The sequence below is a fragment of the Danio rerio genome, chromosome 5, assembly GCF_052040795.2.
Source record: "Danio rerio strain M-AB ecotype USA chromosome 5, GRCz13ab, whole genome shotgun sequence".
Lineage (NCBI taxonomy): Eukaryota > Metazoa > Chordata > Actinopteri > Cypriniformes > Danionidae > Danio > Danio rerio.
Genome location: NC_141025.1, coordinates 49,224,428 through 49,251,060, shown reverse-complemented (window position 1 = coordinate 49,251,060; position 26,633 = coordinate 49,224,428). Strand labels below are relative to the sequence as shown.

General features: G+C 43.1%; 1 protein-coding gene and 1 long non-coding RNA gene across 4 annotated transcripts in view; one reads left to right on the top strand and one right to left on the bottom strand.

Annotated features, from left to right (window-relative positions):
- LOC101884613 (uncharacterized) overlaps positions 1-20,877 on the top strand; it is a 31,805-nt gene extending 10,928 nt beyond the window's left edge. Inside the window, exons 1-8 of one of the 3 annotated variants that reach the window (XM_087254110.2) lie at positions 18,378-18,651; positions 18,773-18,917; positions 19,008-19,084; positions 19,231-19,411; positions 19,508-19,755; positions 19,881-20,051; positions 20,131-20,279; positions 20,373-20,877. In XM_087254110.2, the coding sequence (XP_087110236.1) occupies positions 18,899-18,917; positions 19,008-19,084; positions 19,231-19,411; positions 19,508-19,755; positions 19,881-19,934 (579 nt within the window). In that variant the 5' untranslated portion in view covers positions 18,378-18,651; positions 18,773-18,898 and the 3' untranslated portion in view covers positions 19,935-20,051; positions 20,131-20,279; positions 20,373-20,877. Of the gene's footprint in view, positions 1-17,774; positions 17,947-18,065; positions 18,301-18,377; positions 18,652-18,748; positions 18,918-19,007; positions 19,085-19,230; positions 19,412-19,507; positions 19,756-19,880; positions 20,052-20,130; positions 20,280-20,372 lie in introns of those variants that run through there. The other 2 variants (XM_087254109.2, XM_087254108.1) reach the window with 2 other exon arrangements.
- LOC147844362 (uncharacterized) overlaps positions 1-26,633 on the bottom strand; it is a 230,886-nt gene that overhangs the window by 48,451 nt on the left and 155,802 nt on the right. The gene's annotated exons all lie outside the window — the stretch shown is intronic.

The window sequence follows — 26,633 nt, the reverse complement described above, 5'->3', positions numbered from 1 at the left end:
GCAAACTAGTGGTCCCACTGAAGTTCTTTCAGAGGCTCCTGGGGCATATGGCAACCGCAGCCGCCGTCACGCCGCTCAGATTGCTCTATATGAGACCACTGCAGCACTGGCTTCACGATTGGGTCCAAGGACGCGCATGGCACGCAGGCACACACCAGGACTCTGTTACTGCGATGTGTCGCCGCACCCTCAGCCCTTGGAACGACCCCTCGTTCCTAGAGGCCGGTGTGCCTCTAGGACAGGCGTCCAGCCATGTTGTTTTTCAACGGATGCTTCCAACACGGGTTGGGGGTCCGTGTGTCGCGGGCATGCAGCTACGGGCCTGTGGAAGGGTGCCCAGTTGCATTGGCATATCAATCGCCTAGAGCTGTTGGCAGTGTTCCTCGCTCTCCACTGCTTTTTACCAGTGCTGGTCAGGACAGACAGTACGGCGACAGCGGTGTATATCAACCGCATGGGGGGTATGCGCTATCGCCGCATGTCTCAGCTCGCCCGCCGTCTGCTCCTCTGAAGTCACCCTCGGCTGAAATCACTGCGCGCCATTCACGCTCCATGCACGCTCAATCGTGCGAGAATGGAGACTCCACCCCGAGGCTGTTCAGCTGATATGTGCGCGAGTTGGGGAGGCCCAGATCGATCTGTTTGCTTCCCCCGAGAACGCTCATTGCCAGTTGTTTTTTTCCCTGACTGAGGGCTCTCTCAGCATGGATGCACTGGCCCACAGCTGGCCTTGGGGCATGCGCAAGTACGCGTTTCCCCCAGTGAGCCTGCTCGCGCAGTTACTGTGCAAGGTCAGGGAGGACGGGGAACAGGTTCTGCTAGTTGCGCCCCTTTGGCCCAACCAGACCTGGATATCAGAGCTCTCACTCCTCGCGACGGCCCTCCCCTGGCGGATCCCTTTGAGAGAGGACCTACTCTCTCAGGGACAATGCACGATCTGGCACCCTCGCCCTGATCTTTGGAACCTCCACGTTTGTTCCTTAGACGTGAGGAAGACTTAGGTAACCTACCGACAGCGGTGGTTAATACCATCACTCAGGCTAGAGCCCCCTCCACGAGGCACACCTACGCCCTGAAGTGGAGTCTATTCACTGAATGGTGTGTCTCGCGCAGAGAAGACCCCCGAAACTGCCAGATCAGTGTTGTGCTCTCTTTCCTTCAAAAGAAGTTGGACAGCAGGCTGTCGCCCTCCACTGTCAAGCTATACGTGGCCGCAATCTCCGCTTATCATAACGTGGTAGCTGGCAGCACCGTGGGAAAGCATAACCTCATCATTCGGTTCCTTAGGGGTGCTAGGCGAATTAATCCAACTCGCCCCCCTCTCATGCCCTCTTGGGATCTCGCCCTCGTTCTCACGAGTTTGCGAGCAGATCCCTGTGAGCCACTCGAATCAGTATCTTCAAGATTTCTGTCCCTAAAGACAGCTCTGCTGGTCGCGTTGGCCTCCATCAAGAGGGTCGGGGACCTGGAGGCATTTTCGGTCAGTGACTCGTGCCTGGAATTCGGGCCGGATTACTCTCACGTCATCCTGAGACCCCGCCCGGGTTATGTGCCCAAGGTTCCTACCACCCCCTTTAGAGATCAGGTAGTGAACCTGCAAGCGCTGTGCCGGGAGGAGGCAGACCCAGCCCTTTCTTTACTTTGTCCAGTACGCGCTCTACGCATTGATGTGGACCGTACTCAGAATTTTAGATCATCTGAGCAGCTCTTTGTCTGTTATGGCGGTCGGCAGCAGGGAAGTGCCGTATCGAAACAAAGATTATCCCACTGGATTGTGGATGCCATTTCACTCGCTTATTCGAGTCGAGGTCAGCCGTGTCCCCCGGGAGTGCGTGCACACTCCACTCGGAGCGTTGCATCCTCTTGGGCGCGTGCACGCTGCGCCTCTCTAACAGACATCTGTAGAGCTGCGAGCTGGGCGACACCCAACACATTTGCAAAGTTTTACAATCTGCGAGTGTAGCCGGTTTCCTCAAGGGTATTAGGTAACCCTTTGGTGATTGAGGAAACAACTCGGTAGGATGTTGAGACACGCTTGCTGCGCTATTTTCCCTAACACTGAGATACGTGCACCTTTTTATCTGTCAGTCTGTCTGTAAAGTTCCCTGTCAGATGAGCCCTGCAGATTCCTCCGTGGCCCCCAGCACTGACTCAGCGGAGGAGTCACTTGCTGGCCCACTACGTTGTAGGTCTGCCCGCTGTTCAGCCCGCGTTTTGGGTATAGGTGCCTGCTATGCGTGATCCCCACTAGGCGATCCCATATGCTTGTTCCGCCACGGTTAAGCCCCCCCCCCGGGCGGACCCATGTCTTCCCTCTCCGCTAACCACTCTTTTGCTATGCGTACTCCCCCTTTTTAGGGCTAGTCCATATGTAAACTCTGCCATCTATCCCCCCTTGGGGATAATTAGCAATGCAGCACACCTGCGCAAGCTTAAGCTGCCAATCCATTTCATTCATTGGCCCGTTCAATACTCTTCAGACAAGCGGCTTCTGATCTGAATCCTCCCATTTCGTGGATTTTCACAAAAATCAAATCCATTTAATAGCACTTCCGTTCCCCTCCTCGGGGAACAAAGGGTTACTTCTGTAACCTCGAATGTTATCCACATAGACTGTAAAAATATGGACGTAGTATCCGTGACATCACCCATAGGTTTATAAAGAACCTAAAAGAAGCTACCAGTGGGCGTGGCCAACCATCGCCATTTTGTTTGTGCGTCATCACACCAACCAGGAGATGCCAAATAAGTGCAAAGATGCGGAGCGTGAGTGGAGCTAAAGATGCATTCTGGCATTGTGCTTAGAAAGGCTTTCTTATGGGAGAAATGCTTAATACTTCATTTCCTGTGATCTCGTTTGTGTTCTGACCACATGTGCTTGGTTGTACAATATATCAATAAAGTGTTTAGACTTTTAAAATCACTGTTTGAATTACTGTCAAATACTTCAGATATAGACTGCGTTAGTAAATGCAAGACTATTTATGAAATCCAGGTATAATGCTGTGTTCACACCAGACACGGAACGCGCGTCAAGCGCGAGTGATTTACATGTTAAGTTAATGCAAAAGCGAGAATAGACATCCTGCGGCGCGAAACGCGCGAGTTCGAAAACCCGAACTCAGAATCTGAAGCTTGCTCTTGTGGGGGCATGATTGTGACGTAGAACCTGTTGATGGTGTCCTGGGGGAAATCTTCCAGCTGACACCAACAACAAGTCATCAAACTGGGCTTGGCTCAGTCAGAAGCACCGCTGAAAGCCTCCGTCATTCAGGTTCAGTTTCTGGAGGAGTTTATGAGCTCACAGAGCTGGAAGGATGTACCTCTGGAAGGACCTATGAAAGGATGTAGTGGACTCAGACATGACCCTAAACGTATCGACGCTATTATTTAGTCTTCATAAAGCACATAAACACTGTTATTTTCTTCATAAAATCTATGTTAGCCATTTAGCTATGAAGCTAGAGTCACTGGGCAGACAGAAGCCCTGCCCATCACGCGAATCCGCGTCTGTTCTGAAGTGAATTTGACACGCGAATGAAGCAGGGTTTAACGCGCAAATGAAGTGGGATTTGACGCGCAAATGAAGCGGGGTTTGATGCGCGAATGAAGCGAGAAAACATAAATGTTCACGCGGCAAGATTTATCTGCACATTCCGCGTCTGGTGTGAACACAGCATAACACTGTATGATAATGCTTCAGATGATGTTCTAGAGCCTATAGCTTTATAATCAATCTGTCAGATTCTGGTGTGCTTTACAGGTCTAAAGAAAAATATAAATGATAAATGATCTTAAATAAAACAAACACATTTATAGAGATTGCATAAGTATATAATTTCACTCACCTGGGAAACGGAGCCCATGTGAATGGTTTGTGAGCACAATTTCAGTTACTTCTGTATTGGCTTCGAGGGAGAGCGGGAGGTTGCTGCTTGATTATCTATCCAGTTAAAAGCATTACCACATAACTGTTAAGGTGAACATTCATCCAAGCCACAATAGCCCAGAAAAATTCCACAGCCACACAATGCACTATAACAATGCCAAAAAGCAAATCTTAATATTGGCTCATTTAAACAAATGACAAAGCTCTATAAAAAAAAAAATAAAAAAAAAAAACATCAGTAGCTGGAAAGACATGCACCAAGCCAAAGCACAGAGGACGTGACGCATCTCAAGCAACAGCCAATCAGGCTTTAAAAAGGTGGTGCTACCTGCTGATTGAATGATTTCAATGTCAATCGTGCCACACCTCACCGTAACAATATGCTGGAATAGTTGGTTGTTCATTCCGCTTTAGGGAATCCTGCTCTTTAGGGACTGCCACTGATCTATTTAAACATGTATCGTCGTATCGTACGTATGGGGTGTTTTTTATAAGTTGTTTACATTTTAAGACTTTATATTTAAAAACAATTGTCACTCACATACTGTTTGCTGTATGGAATGCAAAAACTTTAAAGTTCAATATCTCAAAATCATTCAGAACACAGATAGAATCTTAAAATTTCAAAAATGTTAACCATTTAAACTTTTCAGTCATTCAAAACAATTGCTGGTATTTGTGCATTTTCTTTTACTTATTACTACTCATTACACCTGCAGCTTCTCCATGATGGATGTCCAGCGTTTTCCAGGCTCCGTTGACTAGACTGCAGCTCTGCACAAGACGTTTGGATAGAGGAGAAATTGTCATGCCCAACTGAGCCTGATTTCTCTCAAGGTTTTGTGTCCTTCACATTCTTAAGTTGGTGAAGTTTGTTCCTCGCCACTGGCTTGTTTGGTTTGGCATTTTTGGAGCCGAGCATCGATGGATTTGCTCTTCAGTTTTTAGACTTCCAGCAGTGAAAATTAAATCACACTGAACTGAACTAAACTTAACTTCAACTCTAAAAACTAGAATGACATAGTTTAAATTTTTGGAGCTTCTATATCCCAAGTCTTCTGGAAGTTGCAGGAGTATCTCGCAAATGCAAAAAGACTCCCGGATGCCCGCAAATGAATGAATAATCTCCCGCCTGGTCCTTAAATGTGTTGCACACCCCTTTCCACCGCATCCCTCCTAGCTCTTCAGGTACATTATGTGCAACTCACCCCCACTGCTCTTCAAGCACCCACTCTCCTGCTACCTCCCGCAAATCAACTCTGTATCCCCCGGAAATGGCATTTCCCAACTTGGGATGTCTGCTATGTTAAGCTGCTTTACTTTTATTTAACGTAAGGTAATGTTTTGCGCAATGACTCGATCTGTGTCTCAAAAAGCAAATTATTATCAGGACAGTGTGCTTCTTGATGTGTTAACCTATAAAACGTAAATAAATGACAGCCTAAATTTCTCAATCATTTTGTTTTGAATAGTTTCATTAATGAAATTATTCAATTGCTCTTTGAGCCTCTTCAGTTTTGTTCTTGACTGGCTACTGCTTTAACTTTGTTGCATTGCTAAATTATTTCCAAGGCTGCAAGCTTTAGGTTGATTTTCCCCTATAGTGGATATAGTGATATATAGTAATATGTTGTTCCTTCCTGAATCACTTTTTATGATTTTTGCAAGGATTGACATGAAAACTGGTTTTGAAAAGTTCATTGCTTTTATAAAGTTCAAAGAAATGTCTTCCATACGACACTGATTTCTAAGACTAATGCTTTAAATGAGTTCTTTTTCAGGCTCACTGTAAGTCAAGCTGGAATTAACCATTCGGTTTTAGCCAGTGATAAATGAGCTGCGTTCTATAATTCTCAACTTTTATTAAATAGATTAATCATTTCTTCATTAAAGATGTATCCATTGGGTTGAGCAGCAGATTGAATAAGTAGCAGTCATGCCATCTCTCCCTAATATCAGTTCATCTCTTTCTGTCCAAGTCTGTGAGATATCGGGTTAATAAAAGTTCCAGGCACTCTTATGTCTTTAAGAACAATCTGAAGAAAATAGAGTCAGTGGTCTGATCATATGCACCAGCAGGTTGTTAATTTAATTTCAGGCAGAGTTGGTCAGACTCCCTCGGGGGAAATAGTTGGCATAAGAAAATTACATCAAGGTTCAGCTGTGCTGCTCCCCAACAATTTATATGCTTAACTTTAAGATCTAAAAAAAAAATACTAGAGGACCTGTGAGCAATATTAATGGAGTCTGTGTTCGCCATGATTCGCCATGACTCCAAGCAGTTTTACAGAAAGAAGGAAAATGGAGCAGTTTTTTTTTTTTTTTTTTTTAAATGCATTTAATATAATTGTTTAAAACATGTGCTAGAATAGTTGGTGGTTTGTTCTGCTGTGGCGACCCTGATAAATAAGGGACTAAGCCAAAGAAAAATTAACAAAGAGCTTGACACTGACCTTTGCAACCATTTAGACCTTGAACATTTTAACCATTCAAACTTCAATCATTCAAAACAGTTGCAGATATTTGTGCATTTTGTTTTACTTATTATTACTTATTACACCTGCAAGTTCAGTTTAGTTCAGTCCATTGTGGTTTAATTTTTACTGCTGAGAGTTCAAACACTGAAGAAAAACTCCACAGATGTGCAGCTCCACGGGCCCTAAACCATGCAAGCCAGTGACGACTACGGTGAGGAAAAAAACCCACCAACCGGTGATAGCGAAGAATTATAAAAACCCAGGGCAAAAAGGCCATGCACAACCACCACTCTCATGGCCAAACTTCCTTCACAGAGCTGCAGTTCAAGCGCCACAGTGCCAGACGTCCATCGTGGAGAAGCGTCAGGTGGGAGAGGTCAATGGCTGATGTAGGCTTTCCCTTCAGGTTCAATGTGAGGTCTTGTCTGTCGCAATGATTTCCACCTCTCCATAACCCCCAGCAGCTGCTCAGGATACAGCCTGGTCCAGGATTATGGAAACCTCGGTAATAATAAAAAAACAAGTCTAAAATAAGCGCAGGTGCTATTCAAATTATAATGCCTTTAGGGAAGTGTTCCCGACTCTGGTTGTCCTAAATAATGCAGACTAACAATCCTTTAGGGGATTTGAATTTCTACAGCTTTTGTGTTTTATGTGGATGCTAATGCAAAGAGATGTGTCTTTAATCTGTTTTTTTAAGAGTTCACACTTAGCTGATAATTTATACAAGCTTGTTTGGCATGCTGTCCCGGGAGAGAGCCCCGAGCTCAAGGGATCCTCGAGCCCAGGGTTTTCTCCCGTTGGCAGAGCGACAGGGGAGCCTGAGCTCGGTGAATCTCAGAACTCCCCAAGTTGCAGTAATTAATCACTCGGGACAGCAGCCGCGTATTTATGAAAAAAAAAAAAAAAGCAAAAAGAATAGAGCTATATCCGGCTGCTAGATATAAAGTGGAATGAAAGATAGGTTCAAGCAGGAGACATAAAATAGGTAGGGTTATAAAGGGTAAAGAGACTGGAGCTATAAGGGGGCTGGACATAATGTAGTAAGATGGGTAAAAAGGCCTCCCTTCTAGAGGGGAGAAGAGAGGTAGATAGAGTAGAGTGTAGAAGAGAGGATTCTGGTAACTCCTGCGGAAGTTGGAGCTCAAAAGGACCCCTGTGGGGGTCAGAGCTTGGGGTCATGTCTAAACAGGAGAGAAGAGGTGATTGGAAGTAGAGTGTAGAAGAGAGGATTCTGGGTAAATCCTGCGGGAGTTGGAGCTCAAAGGTACCACTGCGAGGATCAGAGCTTTGTGGTTGGGTCTAAAAAGGAGAATAAAAGTGGACAATTGGACTTCTGTGCTTGATGGCATACTGTTTTCCAATAGCTGGCTAATATTTACTGCTTGGGTAATAATCTTTTCAGAAGTCAAATGGCTATTGGAATGGCTGAACACATTCCATCAAACAATCTGTTAAATAATGGATCGCATTTGTACTGTTAGGAAAAGGTGAGGGTTCAGTTTTATGGCAATAGCTTTGGAGTTTTGGCTGATATCTTGCTGGGAAATATGGTTGAAGACACAGCAAATGCGTTGTGGAGGTACTTTGCAGTGGAAGGTTTTGGTGTTGTTGTTTAAGCTGTTGATGTAGTTGTTGAAATAGTTGTAATAGTAGTTGTTGTTGTTGCTGTAGCTTGAATGGCAGAGTCACTCGCTGTTTTCAAGAAACGACTAAAAACTCAACCATGTAGTCTCCACTTCACTTCCTAATCTGCAATTGCCACTCTGGCTATACCACTAACTGTACTCAAGAAAAAATAAAATACTAATGCTTTCCTTCTTATAGACTTTACATAACTGAAACTTGCCCATAGCACTTATTCATTGTTGCTCTTATAGTTGTGTAAATTGCTTCCTTGTCCTCATTTGTAAGTTGCTTTGGATAAAAGCGTCTGCTAAATGACTAAATGTAAATGAAGCTTGTAGATTGAAGCTTGTAGATTGAAGCTTTTGTAGCTTGTGTACCATTTGTAGCTTTTTTTAGTTGATGAGCGGAGCAGAGCGTTCTTCTAAACGAAAATAAAATGAGCCGGTAACTATGGGTTTTTATAGTAGCTTAGGGCTCATATCATTGGAAGATAGTGATTAGCAAAATATGGGACCGGCTGTGATAAATCATAAGCACATGATCGTCTCGAAATTAGTTTATGAATAAACCTCACTTAAACTGACAAGAGTGTGTCTGCTTCCCGAACTGTACTAGGGAGGCTGTTCCAGAGTTTAGGTGAAAGATCTACTGCTTACAGTTGATTTTGATATTCTGGGAATAATCAATTGTCCAGAATTAATTAACCGTAGTGGATGCAAGGGGCTATAATACACCAGGAGCTCTTTCAAATCCTGGGCTACTAAGCCATTCAGGGCTTTGTAAGTTGTCAATAAAATAAAATAAAAAAGTACAAATTTTAATAGGGAGCCAATGCAATGATGAAATACCTGGAGTAATATGATTATATTTCTTTGTTCTAGAGTGTTTGTTAATAAGGCCAGCCAGGAAACCACCTTGTAACACATTACAATAATCTAATCGAGAGGTTATGAAATCATGAATAAGCTTTTCCGCATCAGACGATGATAGCATATGTGAAAGTTTAGCAACATTTTTAAGATGAAAAAATTCGATTTTACAGATGCTTGAAATCTGGCCTTAAACTGACAGGTTGCTATAAAAAAAAAACACCCTAAATTTTTTTTCACAAAGATGAGGACTGAACTTTGAATCCATCAAGGGTTAAACAGTGTTTTAGGTTTTTGTGTGTGAGGTTTTTGAGTCCAATAAGCAAGACCTCAGTTTTATCTGAATTTATTAATAAGAAGTTTTAGTCATCCAATTTTTGATATAAGCTATACAATCTGTTAATTTTGTAAATTCATACAAGTTATCAGGTTGAGAGGAGATATAAAGTTGTGTGTCATCAACATAACAGTGGAAGCTAACTCCATGTTTTTAATATCACTAGCGGTAACATTTATTGTGTGAACAGTAAGGGACCAAGAACTGAGCCTTGTGGTACCCAACATTGAACTTTTGATCTGTATGATACCTCTTCATTAACTGATAGAAATTGATAATGTTCAGATAGATAAAACCTGAACCAGGCCAGTGCAGTTCCTAAAATACCAACATCACTTTCTAGCCTATCAAGGAGAATTTTATGATTGATTGTATCAAAAAGGTCCAATAACACTAAAAGAGAAATGCAAACATGATTGGATGACAGGAGGAGGTCATTTGTAACTCTTAGGAGTGCTGTTTTTGTGCTATGAAATGCTCTAAATCCAGATTGAAATTTTTCATAAATATTGTTTCTTTGTAGGAGTGAACATAGTTGAGCACATACTTTTTTTTTCTTGTATCTTTGATAGACAGGACAGGTTTGAAATGGGTCTAAAATTTACAAGTTCTTAGGAATCAAGCTGTTTTTTTTTTTTTGTCAAGAGGCTTAATTTAAAGGTTTTAGGAACATATTCTAAAAGTAGGGATAAATTCAAAATGCTAAGAACAGGTCCAGAAACTTTGGAAACAATTGTTTTAATAATTAGGTGTTATAGGATCTAGCATAGATGTTGTTGATTTGGACTAATTTACCCAGCTAGAAATTTGATGTTCCCAGAACGTTCTCAGAACGTCCCCATCGGTATTAAGGACGTTCTCTAGGGCGTTCCCAGGACGTTCTGAGAAGGTCAAGATGTAGAGTTCTTTAAAGGTGTGGGAAACGTTTTTGGGGGCCTGTACAGAACATTCTTAGAATGTTTAGGGGACCATACTTTTTTGGAAATTGTGACGTTCTCAGAACGTTCCCATAACATCCCCGGCGGTATAAGGACGTTCTCAAGAAATGTTACCAGGACGTTCTGAGAAGTTCACAATGTTGAGTTCTTAAAAGGTGTGGGAAACGTTTTTGGGGGACCTTTACAGAACATTCAGAACGTTCTCAGAATGTTTAGGGGACCATACTTTTTTTTTTAGAAATTGTGACGTTCTTAGAACGTTCCCATAACATCCCCGGTGGTGTTAAGGATGTTAACGTTCGAGGTTACTAAAGTAACCCTTCGTTCCCCGAGGAGGGGAACGGAAGCACTATAAGTGGATTTGATTGTTAAAATCCACGTATTGGGAGATTCGGTTCAGAAGCTACTCGTCTGAAAGAGTATTGAACAGGCCAATTAAGAATGAATTGGCAGGTGAGCGGCATAAGCAATCAACTGAGTATATAAGCTCACCTGGCGCCAGCAGACGCCATCCTTTTTAAGCTGAAGAGACTTTTAACAGCTAAGGGACAGTCATAATGGCGACGGAGTATAGTGCTTCTGTTCCCCTCCTCGGGGAACGAAGGGTTACTTTAGTAACCTCGAACGTTCCCCTTCAGGGGGAACTCCAGCACTATAAATGGATTTGATTGTTAAAATCCACGTATTGGGAGCCCATTGAAAGCGCCATAATGACTGCACCTTACCAACACCCACCATGAGAGAGCGGTCAGGCAAGCGTGACGCACCCAGATCATGAGAGGCGTGGTCCTCCAACGTGCCCTTGGCCCTAACTTATCCCACTTCAAAAAGAAGTTTTACGGAATAGGTATCTTTTTTGGGAGTCGCTAGCGTCTAGATAATTCTAGGAATATACGACAGTACGTTGGGAAGCGTGCCATCCCAGTAGGGAGGACGCTGCGGAGACCATCCGCACCCAATAGGGGGAAACAAATAGCAGGCACCTATACCCAAAACGCGGGCTGACCAACGGGCAGACCTACTACGTAATGGGCCAGCAAGTGACTCCTCCGCTGAGTCTGTGCTGGGGGCCTCGGAGGAATCTGCAGGGCTCACCGAATGGGGAACTTTACTGACAGAGAGGAGGGTGCACATCTCTCCGTGTTAGGGAAAAAAGGCACCGCAAGCGTGTACAACACCTAACGAGTTGTTTCCTCAATCACCAAAGGTACCTAACACCCTTGAGGAAACCGGCTCCACTCGCAGATTATAAAATCTTGCAAATGTGTTGGGTGTCGCCCAGCCCGCAGCTCTACAAATGTCTGTTAAAGAAGCGCCACGCGCACATGCCCAAGAGGATGCAACGCTCCTAGTGGAGTGCGCATGCACTCCTGGGGGGCGCGGCTGGCCTCTGCTCAAATAAGCACATGAAATGGCCTCCACAATCCAGTGGGATAAACGTTGTTTAGACACGGCACTTCCCTGCTGCCTTCCGCCATAACAGACAAAGAGCTGCTCAGAAGATCTAAAGTTCTGAGTACGGTCCACATAAATGCGCAGAGCGCGAACTGGACAAAGTAAGGACAGGGATGAGTCTGCCTCCTCCGGGGGCAGCGCTTGCAGGGTTACTACCTGATCTCTAAAAGGAGTGGTAGGAACTTTGGGCACATAACCCGGACGGGGTCTCAGGATAAAGTGAGAAAATCCCAGCCCGAATTTCAGGCACGAGTCACTGACCGAAAATGCCTCCAGGTCCCCGACCCTCTTAATGGAGGCCAACGCGACCAGCAGAGCTGTCTTCAGGGACAGAAATCTTAAAGATACTGTATCGAGTGGCTCGAAGGGATCAAATCGCAAGCTCGTGAGAACGAGGGCGAGATCCCAAGAGGGCGTGAGAGGGGGGCGAGTTGGATTAATTCGCCTAGCGCCTCTGAGGAACCGGATGATGAGGTTATGCTTTCCCACGGTGCCGCCAGCCACCGCGTCATGGTGAGCGGAGATGGCAGCAGCGTAAACCTAGAGAGTGGAGGGCGACAGCCTGCTGTCCAGCTTCTCTTGAAGGAAAGAGAGCACAACACTGATCTGGCAAGATCGGGGGTCTTCCACACCACTCAGTGAATAGACTCCACTTCAGGGCGTAGGCGCGCCTCGTGGAGGGGGCTCTAGCCTGAGTGATGGTATCAACCACCGCGGGCGGCAACTTACCTATGTCTTCCTCGCGTCTATGGACCACACGTGGAGGTTCCAGAGATCGTGACGAGGGTGCCAGACGGTGCCTTGTCCCTGAGAAAGTAGGTCCTCTCTCAAAGGGATCTGCCAAGGGAGGGCCGTCGCGAGGAGGGAGAGCTCTGATATCCAGGTTCGATTGGGCCAGAGGGGCGCAACTAACAAAACCTGCTCCTCGTCCTCCCTGACCTTGCACATTAACTGCGCGATGAGGCTCACTGGGGGAAACGCATACTTGCGTACGCCCCGAGGCCAGCTGTGGGCCAGTGCATCCGTGCCGAGAGAGCCCTCGGTCAGGGAATAAAACAACTGGCAATGAGCGTTCTCGGGGGAAGCAAACAGATCGATCTGGGCCTCCCGGAATCGCGCCCATATCAGCTGGACAGACTCGGGGTGGAGTCTCCATTCTCCAGAGTGAATCTGCTGCCGTGAGAGCTGCACGGTTGAGCATACCTGGGATGTGAATGGCGCGCAGCAACTTCAGCCGCGGGTAACTCCAGAGGAGCAGACGGCGGGCGAGCTGAGACATGCGGCGAGAGCGCATACCCCCCAAGCGGTTGATATACGCCGCCGCCGCCGTACTGTCCGTCCTGACCAGCACGTGTTGCTGCCCCAGCGCCGGAGAAAAACGGCGAAGAGCAAGGAACACTGCCAACAGCTCTAGGCGATTGATGTGCCAATGCAGCTGGGCACCTACCCACAGGCCCGCAGCTGCATGCCCGCGACACACGGCTCCCCAGCCTGTGCTGGAAGCATCTGTCGAAACAACAACATGACTGGACGCCTGTCCCAGAGGCACACCGGCCTGCAGGAACGAGGGGTCGTTCCAGGGGCTGAGGGTGCGGCGACACAGCGCAGTAACAGCGACTCGGTGTGTGCCCGCATGCCATGCGCGTCTCGGAACTCGATCTTGAAGCCAGTGCTGAAGTGGTCTCATATGGAGCAATCCGAGCGGCGTGACAGCCGCAGCGGAAGCCATATGCCCCAGGAGCCTCTGAAAATATTTCAGTGGGACCACTAACTTGCTGTCGAGCTCCCTCAGACAGTTCAGCAGCAGGCGAGCGCGCTCTTCAAGGAGGCGTGCTACCATGGTGACCGAGTCCAGCTCCATCCCGAGAAAAGAGATCCTCTGCACCGGGGCGAGTTTGCTCTTTTCCCAGTTGACCTGCAACCCCAATAGGCGGAGATGCCGGAGCACCTCGTCTCTGTGCGCAGTCAATTGCTTCCGAGAGTGGGCTAAAATCAGCCAGTCGTCGAGATAATTGAGTACGCGGATGCCCGCAAGCCGCAGAGGCGCTAGGGCACCCTCCGCGAGTTTGGTGAAGACCCGCGGAGACAGAGAGAGCCCGAAGGGGAGGACCTTGTACTGCCATGCTCGACCTTCGAACGCAAACCGCAGAAACTGACGGTGGCGTGGAAGAATGGAGACATGAAAATACGTGTCCTTCAGGTCTAGGGCTGCAAACCAATCCTAAGGACGAATGCATCGGAGGATGCGCCTCTGCGTAAGCATTCTGAACGACAGCTTGTGAAGGCAGCGATTCAAAACACGCAGATCTAGGATTGGCCGTGACCCACCGCTCTTTTTGGGTACGATGAAGTACGGGCTGTAAAACCCGCTCTCCATCTCGGCTGGAGGTACCGGCTCGATTGCACCCTTCGCCAGGGGGGCAGCAATCTCCTCTCGCAAGACAGGGGCGGACAGGGGATTGACCCTGGTGAAATACACGCCCGTAACCTGGGAGGCCATTTGGAGAACTGTAGTTCGTAGCCAAGTCTGATCGTGCGTATGAGCCACCGCGAGGGGCTGGCCCGCGCTAACCAGGCGGGCAGAGCCCTCGCTAATGACGTCATCACAGCAATCGTTGACGTACCCGCGGAGGGGCAGCGAGGAGCGGGTGTGCTGATCCGGGGAGCGCGAGCTGGAGGAGAGCGATTCGCTCTGGCTCCGCACCCTGACTCCGGAGGGGGGGCTTGGGGGCTGGGAAAAGGGAGACCGTCCCCCCAGCGCCCGTGAGTCGCTGGCGGAGCATGCAGACCTTGCAAGCTGAGAGGCGGCGCGTCCCAGGCTGGCAGGGCCTGCAGTGCCCGTGAGCCACTGGCGGAGTGCACTGAACCTACGAGCTAGAGAGCTGAGCTCAAACTGGCAGATTTCAGGCTGTCACCTCCGGAGAAGTGGAAAAGTGCCCTTTCATTTCATGGCAGTAAAAAGTGCCGTTGGAAATGGCGCCCCGCCCTCCAGCGGGGAAAGAGCAAGTTCCCTCCTCTCCAGATGACCTGTCCCAGGGACGCTTCGCGGTCCGTTGCCAGACTTAGCGGCGTTCTGGGCAGGGGGAGTGGCCTGCTTCCGAGGTGCTCGACGCGCTCGCTTCGCCAGAGGCGAGTGCGGGGGCGGTGCAGCTCTCGTAGGCGGGCGCCTTCGGCGAGGAGCAGGTATGGATGGCACGGTGGGCGGAGCGGGCTTACAGGGCCGCCGATTAGACATCACCCATCGGACTGCTCTCTCACTTTCTCGAATTCCTGGGTGAATTCGCAGACTGTGTCGCCGACCAGCTTGGGATATGGGTGAGTCAAGAAAGCGGACTTTGTCAACTTCGCGCATATCAACCAAGTTTTGTTAGAGGTGGGGCTTCTGGACCACTAGTATGGACATCGTCCTCCCCAAAGCACACGCAGCGGACTTAGTAGTCCGAAGAGCTTAGTCGGCTGCGGTGCGAAGCTCATAAGCCTGGGTTGGACCCACCCTCGTGCAGCTCGGCCAGCGCCTGCGCTTGGTAGCGCTGGTCGGTGGCTATCGCATGCAAGGCGGATGCAGCCTGGTCCGTAGCTTTGTAAGCTCTAGCTCCGAGGGAGCCGAAAACTCACAGGCTTTGGATGGGAGACGAGGCAGACCCCGCCAAGAAGAGGCGCTGCGCGGATTAACCGCCATCGCACACTCAACCTGAGGAATCGCCACATACCCCCTGGCCGCTCCACCACCAAGAGTGGTGAGGGTGGAGGGACACGCAGCACGAGCAGAAAAAAGGTGCTCTTTAAGACCGCGTGAGCCTACTGTGCGTCGCCGGGAAGAAGGGAACGCCCCTCTAGTCGGTCCGGCCGCGGAGCTGGGGGATAAACCATCTCCAACCCACGGCCGAAGCAGCCTGGGAAAGCACGGCTAACACATCCGTTTCAGTATCCGTTTTGACAGCGCTCACCTGCCCGAAGGGGGCGAGCGGGTCCGGATCATCGTCGGACAATGAAAGCCCACCCTCCGATGCCGCGGAGGACATCTGATCTCCGGTGTCAGCGAGCGTGAGAGCTACCATCTGATTAGACGGATCACTCCCAGCGCCCGAAGCTTGGATGGAGCGCTTGGAGGAGCGAGAGGTCCGCGAGCCCTTAGGAGGCGGATTTATCTCTCGCTGGAACCCTCAGATCTGCCCGAGCGCCCGCTGCAGAAAAGGAGGCGACTGGGGTGGCTCGCTCTCTCACGAGAGTTTGCCGCGATCTCAACTGTGCGACGGTCATGGCATCGTAGTGACGACATGAACCGCCCCCGAGCACCACATTAACATGCTGGACCCCCAAACATGTAATGCAGTGATCGTGCCCATCATCCGGAGCCAGGAAACCCCCGCAACCAGAAACGCACAGGCGGAGCGCCGTCCTGAAAAGGACGTGCTGCACGACTGTGTTGCTCTTTTAGGATGCTTTGCAACAATACGCACCGCTCTGGAGGACCGGACCCAAAGGGACGCCAGGCAAGGGAGAAACCCAGCTCGACCATCTGCCGCTGCGTGGACTCGCTCTGGACCGGGAGACACTCGTTCGCTCGAAGTGGCTGTAGACAGCAGGAGGAACCCTCATGAAGCTCGATCAGAAAAGTCTCTGAAGCGAAAAGGATAGCGTCTGCTGGCGCCAGGTGAGCTTATATACTCAGTTGATTGCTTATGCCGCTCACCTGCGCAGGCTTGCGCTGCCAATTCATTCTTAATAGGCCCGTTCAATACTCTTTCAGACGAGTAGCTTCTGAACCGAATCTCCCAATATGTGGATTTTAACAATCAAATCCACTTATAGTGCTGGAGTTCCCCCCGAAGGGGAACAAGAAATGTTCCCAGGACGTTCTGAGAAGTTCACAATGTTGAGTTCTTTAAAGGTGTGGGAAACGTTTTTGGGGGACCTTTACAGAACATTCAGAACGTTCTCAGAATGTTTAGGCGACCATACTTTTTTGGAAATTGTGACGTTCTTATAACATGAATTGTGCTGAACTTGAATTAGATATTGGATATGTACAAGTGTTTACTCGTTGTTTTTGGAACCAAGGTGTGCAGTATGAAATGTAATCTTATTATTGTTTTTATATGTATGTAACTTATTTATCTATTTTTAGTATGGAGAGCTCTGCTGTGACATGTGAATTTCCCTCCGGGGATTAATAAAGTCAAACTAAACTAAACTAAACTAAACTAACATCCTCGGCGTTAAGGACGTTGTTTAGTAACGTTCCCAGATTGTTCTGAGAAGGTCACAATGTTGAGTTCTTTAAAGGTGTGAGGGACGTTATTTGGGGGACCTTTACAGAATGTATAGGGGGCCAGACTTTATTGGATAATGTGACGTTCTCAGAACGTTCTTTTAACATCCTTGGTGTTAAGGCCGTTGTAAAGTTCCCAGAAGGTCAAGATGTGAAATTCTTTAAAGAGCCCATATTATGTTTTTTTGAAAATAACCTTCCATTTAGTGTGTCACAAAGCTCTATGTGAAGTGAAATGTCCAGCTAAGGCTTAAATCTGTAAATGTACAGTGTTTTAAACTGTTGATTCATATATAAAAGAGTCGACTCTTATTGCTTCAAACGAGTCGCCTTGATACCGAATCATTAGGTGTTTCGCCATGACGTATGAACGAAACCAAGTTATTCACGTGCACGCGCAAACCCGGGAAAATCGAAACTCCACCGGCCCCGCCCACAACAACAGGATAACAACAAAAAGAGGTAGACCACGAACGCTGCAGCAAATTCCGGTTGAATCATGTCGCGTAGACACTGTGCTCTTAAGTGTGAGGGAAAAGTAACGCTTTTTTCCCTACCTAAAGTACAGAGGTGAAGTTGGTTTTATATTCGCACATTCATTTAATTAGAAGTCTATTTTGTTTACCATGTAACTGTATATATTAGATCGAAATTAGCATGCAAGTATGAGTTCTAAACAACATTAACCTAATTCACTGTGAACAATGACTTGGAGAGTCATTTGCTGCTAATATGTTTTTTCTATTTAGAATTTGCAAAGAATACTTTTCTGAAATATTATTATAGAGAATGTCTGAATATCTGAACATAAAACCAACTTTACCTCTTAATAAATTGATATTTTAAATGAATTATGTTTATGCCCCATGTAATTTTTATAGATTTTTTTTTTGTCCTTTTTTGTATAGAGTACATCACAGCAGACCATTTCAAGTGGATGTGCATGTGTAGATGTGGCTTGTCAGACTGACTCTCTAGAAACTGTGAATGTGACTACACAAACGGATGATATAACAAAAACATCTGTTGGCACACAGCTGTCCTTAAGAACGCAGAAAGAGTCGCACTTTCGGAGTAAAGGTATAATTTGTATAAATGTTGTTGTATTTTCATTCAGTAATAAAGCTCTAATTTATTTTAATAACACTCTCTAAAGCTTATATTTGTTGAAACTAAACTTACATAATTGTCTTTTTAAGGGTCACAGGCAACAGTTAAATGTGAAACTGTTGGCACAATAACGACGTCCTTTGATGTACCATTTGCCTCAACACCTATAAAGGCTCTTGGTGTCAGCACAACCAAAAGACCTCATCTGGAATTGGAAGAGGAGGAGGTGGAAGAGGAAGACTCATACATAGACTTTGAGACAGAACCTTATGACTCAACTTTTAAACCAGACGACACAACCATTTCACAGGAATCAGAAATGTCGTAAGTAATATCCTTTTTATAGGTTTATTATAAGAGGATTTATTTTAAAAATTTACAAATAATTCTTTATTTACTAGGATTGTGAAAAGGCCCATGTATGGAGATGCAAAATACATTGTTTTTGAAACATGTTTGCGGGAGCTGTTTGCAACGTGTCCAATTTGCAAATCAAAGTGTGATACGGAGCAACACCGCATGGGCACATATGTTGCTTTCAGCCAGATTTGCCCCAAGTGTATGTACAACAGGAAGTGGCAGAGCCAGCCAATTGTTGGAAGTACACCGGTTGGAAACGTCCTCTTATAAGCAGCCACTTATTTTACAGGAGGCTCATTTATCCAACTACAGAAGGTAGTAAATTATTTTATGAATATCTGATTTTATGAAATCAAAATTGTTAATATTATCTATGAATACACATTTTTTTTCTCTTGTATATATTTTTAAGGCTGTGCAATTAAACTTGTTCCAGTATGACACATTTCATCGACATTGCAGAAGTTTTTTGGAACCAGCAATTGTTCATAAGTGGAAAAGTGAGCAGCAAAACATAATAGCAAAGTTAAAAAAGGGAGGAAAGACTGCTATTGCTGGAGATATGCGTGCAGACTCACCAGGTATGTCATGCGTTTTTCTTAAGTTATTAAACCATTATTTTAGTATATTCTCACGTTGAATTTTATTTATGCTCCCACTTTTTGGTGTAGGCCATTCAGCCAAATTTGGAAGCTACACAGTAATGGACATGCAGAGTAATACAATTGTGGACCTCCAGCTTGTTCAGGTGTGTAAATTCATATATATATATATATATATATATATATATATATATATATATATATATATATATATATATATATATATAACATTGACTAAAGATGTATTACAATTTTTAAATAAACCAATTTTAATATTGCTATGCATTTTTAGAGCAATGAGGTTGGAGGTAGCTACCATATGGAGAAAGAAGGGCTGAAGAGATGTCTGGATCTACTGGAGAACAACGGGTTAGAGGTGGATTACATTGTCACCGACCGTCATCCACAGATCCAGAAGTATCTCAGGGAGCGCAAGATAACCCAGTTCTACGATGTATGGCACTTCGAGAAGGGTTAGTATTTGACATTCTAAGCACATTTGAATGTACAGTGAAATAGGTTTTTATTCATTATTGTTTATTATTATTCATTTTTTTTTTGTTTAACAGGTTTGTTTAAGAAATTAAATAAACTGGGGAAAAACAAGGAGTGTGAATTGGTGAAGAAGTGGCAACGTAGCATCAGAAATCATGTTTACTGGTGCGCCACTTCCTCTACATCGGGACCAGAGAAGGTGGCCAAGTGGACTTCGCTGATTAACCACCTCCAGAATGTGCACACGCATGACAATGCTTTATTCCCAAGTGTGCACATCCACTTAGAGCTTCAAAGGACCCAAAGAAATGGTTTCAACCAGGTAGTTATTGTTAATTTGTCACTTTTATACACTTTGTGTTTCTTGCACTACTTATTGAATGAATAATTGGGTGAAGTTAATTCTACAAGAGAAAGTACTATTACTTACAGTTTCTAATAATGCAGGGTCACAGGCTCTCTTCAAAGTTGAAAGAGTACTGTGCAACAAGAGGGTGCTGAAGGATGTTGAGAAATTGAGTCATCATTATCAGACATCTTCACTTGAGGCTTTCCACAGCCTTATTCTAAGATTTACACCAAAAAACATGTTTTCCTGTTCATGGGAATGCTGTGCAGGTACTCAAAATATTACAACATATATCAGTTTGCTTTTTTTGTTTATTCTCTTTGTTAATTGTCTGCTTTGCTATTATAGACTGTACCTTGCAGCGTTTCATCACAATGAAAACGCAAACCGTCAACAAGCCACAACCGCTACAGGACAAGCAATGTACAAAATGGTGTTGCCAAAATCAAAAAGAGGGGAATGGACAACACGGGCATTAAAAACAGAACCAACCTATAGTAAGTTATAAAACAGTTTTATTTTTAGAAATAAATAAGTAATTTACATTCAATAAATATATAACAAAATTACAATATAAATTATAATTATAGGATATGTTGAGGAGCTACTGAAACTGGTCTTCGAGGTCATCATTATGGACCCCTCTCCATTTGTGGATGAATTGAAGAAAATTCCCATTCCCAAGCCCCTTTGTGCAGAATATGACAGACCAACAAAGGAAGAAGCCATTGCCCATCACAAGTCTCGGTTCAGTCAAGAGGGGGTCGGAAGCCAACATACCGACCAGCCTGATCTGGAAATGCCTGCCGTATCCGGGTTACAACACAGCACGGAATTACAACACGAACACTCCGACCCAAGTAGCCCCAGCACCAGCTGACAAAACTGCGGTACGCCAGGTAGCGGAACTGCCTAAAAGAAATAAAGACTTTTTTTAAAAAATCTGTGTGACAATTTATTTTGGGAATAAAGATCGTTTGATTAACATATCTGATTCAATTGTCATGATTTACATGTTCTTTTTATCCCATATCAAAGTGGTTGCACTAATGTTATTATTTGTGGGGTTAAACAAAATGTACTTACTCTGTTGTTCTAAGCCTTAGACGCCCATAATCACATTGGTAAATGTTATAGATGTTCTGCAGTGTATATGGATTCAGACAGTTGGGTTCAAAGCCTGGATGGTGTATCATGCATGTTGGTGGGTCTGGAATCTGGTTAATCCTTCTTGTAACCTACGATGGTAAGATTGGGGGGGGGTGAAGTTTTCAGACAACAAATACTTGTATAATAATTCATAATAACATAAGTGTTTGGATTGGCATACAACTTTAACACTCCAAAACAAACTGATATGATATTACATGTTTATGCATATGAATAATAATGATTACATTTTGTGGACAAAACAATTTCATATGTGACAATAAATAAAAAATGTAAATTTTTATAATAACTTACAAGAACATAAATGTTTGTAGTGGCATAAAACGTAAATCTAAAACAGCTTGCTATGATATATAGTTACATATGAATAATACATATTAACTTCAGTAGACAAATAAAATTGTCTATGTGACCATAAACAAATAATAAATATAGAAATTTGTTTTCTTTGTTAACTTGTATAACAACTTATAATAACAAATATTTGTATTGACATAAGAGGTTATTACTATCCAACACAAGTTGCTATACTAATGTTTTTACTGGTATAAAACATTAACACTCTTAAACACGTTGCTATAAAATTATATACATATGAATAATACAAATTGACTGTTCAGTGCTTCAAACGTTTGTATAGATGTAAAACAAATTTACTTCAAATTTGGATTGTGTTAGTTTATAGCATTCCTCACTATAGAAGTAAAGTTGGTTTTATATTCGCACATTCAATCCTATAGCAGTCTCTATATTGTTTACCATGTTACTTTGAATATTCGATCGGAATTAGCATGCAAGACTGACTTGTAAACAACATTAACATTGTCTAATTCACTGTAAACATTGCTGTACTTTGATAATCATTTGCTGCTAATGTGAATTCCCTATTTAGAATTTGCAAAGAATACTTTCATGAAATTATATTATTACGGAGAATGTCTGAATATCTGAATAAAAAAACTAACTTAACCTCTATTTACTCACTTGAGGAAGCCGCACTAATCGTCAAATGCTCATTTACAGCAGAAACAATACCTGTCGTACTTCTTTGCAGCAAAGATTTTCAACCTCACTTGGCATTTTGATGCAGTTTCCACATGTGCACCTACATAAGTTCGAGAGGTAATTACTTAGTTTGTCACGAATAAAACTCAAAGTGCCATTAACAATATTGACACTTACCATTGAGAAATGTCCTGCTCCAACCGTGTTTGAAGTTGACTCGCTTGGTTTTCTGCAACTGTGGCCTCCTCCTCGTCAGATGCAGGTTCAAATTGATAGGGCAAAATCGAGGTCATGTTTTCTTTTATTACACTATAAAATTCGTTGTGAATTGTTAGGATGAACTGTAGTCCAGAGATGGTAATGGGCGTTTCGTTTCCGACTCCGTAACATGCAGTAGTCCAATCACAACAGACTGGTTCATACGGCCAATCACCGCAAATTAGCGTCACGTAAAGGAGGGGCTTGGAAAAAAAGACTCGCTAGGACGATTCATATGGGAGTCGGTGAGAAAAGGAGGTAAAAATAATTCTATATTATAAGACATTGAAAGTGTTTTTTAACCTTGCATACCTATCATCCTGTTGTTTGGGACTTCAAAAAGTGAAATATAAGCGTTCTGAGCCTATAATATGGGCTCTTTAAAGGTGTGGGGGACGTTATTTTGGGGAACTTCACAGAATGTTATTTTCTTGTCCTGAATGTTAGAGACAGACAGAGCTCAATCAATAAAATGTTACTAAAACTGGCTTTATTGGCAGAAAACATAAAGCATTTGTCAAACAATTAAATTTTTAATTTGCTATGTCTGTGTGTGTTTGTGTGCGTGTCTTAGTCACTTTCTCTATCGTCCAGTTGTCTTTCTGCTGCCTGAAACAAAGCATAATCAACAATATTTACAAATAAGTTCTCTTCCTTTGTATCTATTTTTTTTCTTTCAGATCTATACAGTGGCGCTTGAGTCTTATAAAATAATTCAAAATTAATATATTTTGAATTGAAAAATATAAATCTCCATATCTACATCCCACTTATCTCTTTTAAAGAACTGCCACTCTAATATCTTTTGATAAGAAAACGGTGTTACACACCACTGAAGACATCCATAAGCCTACATAGTTATTTTCATTTGCTAAGCGCAAAAATTTGTTTCCAAACTACTTCTAAATTAAATTCTAATTTCCAGCAAAGGAATAAATAAGCAATAATATAGAAGTGTAGTCAGAAAACTGAGTTGGATGCAAACACACGTCCTGTTCTTATGCCTCATATGGTCTAAAAACCCACAAGTGTACTAATCTAAGCTTGTTTTTAATAAATGCATATAAATATGCATATAATAAATAATAATAATATTATACCAAAGCAAGTTGTCGTAAATAAACTGAAAAAAGCTCCCCGAGATGAAGGCATGGAGGCAGTGGTGTTTTATATTGATGTAGAATTTTTTTTTTTTTTTTTATATTTAAATCCTTTAATTTGTTTTCATTTGTAAAGATATTTGCGCTGCTTTCAGCTGGTCTATTACACACTTTATTTTAGTTCCTCAAAATAGCAACGCACCAACAATGCGCCTTAACACACTAATCAAACATTAATTGATTTAATAAGTTTTCTTGTATTACCCATGTTTCCTCCATCTCTGTGATCAGCTTGCTCCCATCAGGTATTTAGAAATCTCTTCTATTCTGTTGTGAGGGTAATTATGTCAGTCCTGAAATCAAAAAGCACTTTTTAAAATTAATATTAGTTTAAGGTTACAGTAAAAGTATGTACTAAGTTAACGTTCCTGCTGAAAAAAAAAAAAAAAAAAAAACAGTTTAAAACTGTCTAAACTGCTTGGCTGGTTTAAGCAGTTATTTTTTCCACAAGGGGTTTTAATACGTTTTTGACAGTACAGTGGATATTGTGGGCTATATATTACACTACCTCCTATTAAAAATTGACAAAAAAAACAAACATTGTCATTAAAAGCTAAAACTTTTAGAAACAAAAGCTCTGTACGTTAGCCTTACGCTAGCATTACGTATGCTAAGGTGCTAACGGACTTTTTTTAGACTAATCATCACTATAAAATAAATATTTAACACAAAAGCCAGATTGAGTGGCGTTGCTTAGGGATTAGGGAGTCGACTCCAAAAGAGTCGACTCCTCAATTCCTCAATGGACATTGTACTGGAATTGACTCGAAGAAAGGAATCGACTTCAAACCCTCCAGAATGAAGCAGTTACACGCTACACTACAGTTATAATGCTCATTCTTGAGCACGATGAACATCGAAGACACGTTTTACGTGTTTGCTTTTGAATTTGAGACCACGAGCACTAGCTATTAGAATTAGTGCTGCGAGAGTGCTCTTTGTAACGTTATTATGTGACCATAAAATGACTAAAACAGAACGTCCTCCTCAAGTCATATTGGAAACGTTATTATATGACTAAAGAAGGACCATCTGGGTTTAGGAATCTGTTAATGTTAGAAAGTTTCTCTTTGTTACGTCAATATGTTACCATAGAATGACCAAAACAGAACGTCCTCCTCAAGTCATATTGGAAACGTTTTTATATGACTAAAGGAGGACCATCTGGAAATGTTCTGTTAATGTTAAAATGGTTGTCTTTGTAACGTTATTATGCGACCATAAAATTACCAAAACAGAACGTCCTCCTCAAATCATATTGGAAACGTTGTTATATGACTAAAGAAGGACCATGTGAAAACGTTTTGTTAATGTTAGAAAGATTCTCTTTGTAATGTTATTATGTGACCATAGAATGACCAAAACAGAATGTCCTCCTCAAGTCATATTGGAAACAATATTATATGACTAAAGGAGGACCATGTGAAAGCGTTCTGTTAATGTAAGAAAGGTTCTCTTTGTAACGTTATTATGTGACCATAAAATGACCAAAACAGAATGTCCTCCTCATGTCTTATTGGAAACGTTATTATATGACTAAAGGAGGACCATCTGGGTTTAGGAATCTGTTAATGTTAGAAAGTTTCTCTTTGTTACGTCAATATGTGACCCAGGGGCGCCCCCAAGGGGTGGCCATGGCCACCCCTCGGTAAACTCTGGCCACCCCTGTGGCCACCCCAATATAATTTTACTGTTGACATTATTGATTTAAATGTACTTATAAATTCCCAATATTTAAATAAATAAAATGCAGCCACTAAATTATTGTTGGTGTTATTGACGTAGCTGATTCATTGTCTCTCGCCCTTAGTGCTGTTTCAGTGGTGAATGCTGGTAAAAGCAAAATGACGCATGCGCACAGAAAACCATTCCCGCGCGCCTCACGAACTCCCGTGTGAATCCCGGTTGGTTTTTTGCATACACGCAGACAACATAGGCGTCGCTCATGCGCCGTGAAACGGAGTAACAGCCTTTTGTGCAGAGGTGTCGGCACGCAGCGAGTTTTGAAAGTCGACTAACGTTTATATAATATGATAATGACGATAATGTTACTTTCACTAAGCATGGCTTTAAAGCAGAAAGGAGGGATAATGAGTCAGGGAGGTAAGACTTCATATGATTTCTCAGCCATGATCTGGTCTAAGACCACAGATAATTCTATAATACATTTTTTGTATTCTTGAGAATTGTCATAATTAATTTTCATGCAAAAGGTTTCTTAAGTGATCTTGGCATATCACTCCAGTTGTTGTTTTCCAGTAATATTCAGGATTGATTTCTGTTATTTATTAATAATAATAAATAATAATTGTATAATAATACTAATATTAATTGTATTTTAATACAATTATGTGAGTTACCAAACAAATTTCGTTGTATAACTACAATGACAATAAAGGTTCTTTACTTTACTTAATACTAATTGTAGTAATTTAGATTAAATATAAATAAATTGTTATATTATTGAATAACAAATCTAACAATTCAAAGGAGGTGGGGGTGTATAGGGTGGTTCGCCCAGGGTGTCATTTAAACTAGAACCGCCACTACCCTCTCTGATCGACAGCACGCACACACCGTCAATAGACAGCAATGGCAATTTAATATTTTTACCTTATGGTACAGTTTATCAATAGAAGAAGATGCATAATAAAATGGCTCAAAAAGCAATACGAATAAATGATATTATTAGGTATAGTTAGTGTGTATATAGTAATGCCTTTCATTCAGTTTGGTCATTTGTTTGGGCTATTAATAAACTCATTATTTTTTTATTCATTTTCTTTTCGGCTTAGTCCCTTTATTAATCCAGGGTCGCCACAGTGGAATGAACCGCCAACTTATCTAGCACATTTTTACACAGTGGATGCCCTTCCAGCTGCAACCCATCTCTGGGAATGATAAACTCATTAATCTTCATTAATTTTAAACATGGCATATACTGTTTGATGTACAATAAAAGCGCGTAAAGTTATTTATACAGTATATATATATATATATATATATATATATATATATATATATATATATATATATATATATATATATATATATATATGGGAAGTGTTTTTAAACTAAACATAGATTTTTATTTGGTTTGCACATGTACTTCCTGAATTATTTCAAGGAATAAATTGCAATATTTCAAGAAAAAGTAATTAAATGAATAAAAACTACATTATTTCATTTACCAGAAACAAAAATATAACATTACACTTAATTCATTATTTTTTTGTGTGCCACCCCAAGATTTGGTGC